A 1,463-nucleotide genomic window follows, 5' to 3' on the forward strand; every position below is an offset into this window, starting at 1 on the left:
TTTTTTTGCGCGAAAAAGTATACTTACGGTTTGCGTAAAATCATTCGCAGTGTAGCATCCGGGCTTCGTTGAAAAAGCGTGCTGAGCGACTCGCGGATATAGTCATTGGCCGCATTAATGTCCTCGGTAGTTGGGTATCCACCAGCTGTGCCCTCCTCGTCAACACGGAACCGATATAAGAAACATTTATCCTTAAAAGGTTGCTCCTTATTAACTACCAACATAGGAACACAAAAAAAAATATTACACTTAAATATATATTTATGCACGAGTAGTATGTAGAGAAAATTTTTTAAGAAGTTTTAATTAAAGTACACTGAGAAAAGAGTTTAGTTACGTCAACTAAATATGTTTTTATCAACACATGATTTGGTTATAGTTACATTATTTGTTTATAGTTACCAAATCATGTGTTGAGAGGAATATATTTGGCTGGCTTTTTTCTGAGTGTAACTCACCATGCGATAGCACTCCTTCTTCGAGCAGCGCTTGCCACATACCAGCTGCCTGGGCGCGGGTGTGAACGATGGATGATAAATTCACCAGCCAGTCCACTAATTCGGTGCCAGGTGCACATTTCCGTATTAATTTTCCAGCAACCTGGACAGAGAATTAAATACACATACATATGTATGAGCATGTGAATAGGTATGCATAGCTTTACTATGCATTGCATTAGTATACATACATACATGCATATGTACATATTTATTGATAGTTTCTATCATACATTTGTATATATTGTAAATTTTTTTTTTACAATCTATCTTCTATTCTATCTATATACATATATAAAAACCAAACCAAACGGCTGAACCGATTTAAATTCTGTAAAAAGTACTTTTTTGGACCTTCTGTGTGGAAGGTTTTTCGATTAAAAAAATTCAAAACTTTTTTTTGTTGTTGCCGAATAAATGAAGAATGCTGAGACGTCACGATTTCACAATTTCTCAGTTTTCTGTACATTAAATGTCACTAAACTACTGAACGGCTAGCCCGATTTGATTCATATTTGAAAATAATTAATTTCTACCAAAAATTTTCTCGCTGCTGCATTTACTTACCGATTTGGCTCATATTTAGAATATAATTTCGCCAATTGATAAGAAATATTTGGACTTACAACTTACACGATAGGTAAGAGATATTCCCAAAAATTATTTTACCCTAAGAGAAGGATAGATATCTAAATACTATATATTTGTGGAATTACATATGTATGTATGTATGTATGTAAATATGTGCCAGGTTGCAGCCTAAACGGATGGACAGAATAGCACGAAATTTTTACAGAGTATTGCCATAACACCTGGGCAAAATTGGAGAAACACAGAAAGCAACTTCTAGCCCAATAGCAAAACAGACATTTCAAATACATTCGTATGTATATATGTATGTGTACATTTGTACATTGCCATCCTTCAATTATACGTTCTATATATATATATATATATATATATATA

At 33.6% G+C, this 1,463-nt stretch overlaps 1 protein-coding gene across 1 annotated transcript in view; it reads right to left on the bottom strand.

Annotated features, from left to right (window-relative positions):
• LOC118743519 (rap guanine nucleotide exchange factor 4) overlaps positions 1-1,463 on the bottom strand; it is a 95,784-nt gene that overhangs the window by 18,967 nt on the left and 75,354 nt on the right. Inside the window, 2 exon segments of the mRNA XM_036476253.1 lie at positions 28-214; positions 459-600. Coding sequence (XP_036332146.1) covers positions 28-214; positions 459-600 — 329 coding nt within the window.

The sequence above is a fragment of the Rhagoletis pomonella genome, unplaced genomic scaffold (assembly GCF_013731165.1).
Source record: "Rhagoletis pomonella isolate Grant_MI unplaced genomic scaffold, Rhpom_1.0 Rhpom_scaffold_00007, whole genome shotgun sequence".
NCBI lineage: Eukaryota > Metazoa > Arthropoda > Insecta > Diptera > Tephritidae > Rhagoletis > Rhagoletis pomonella.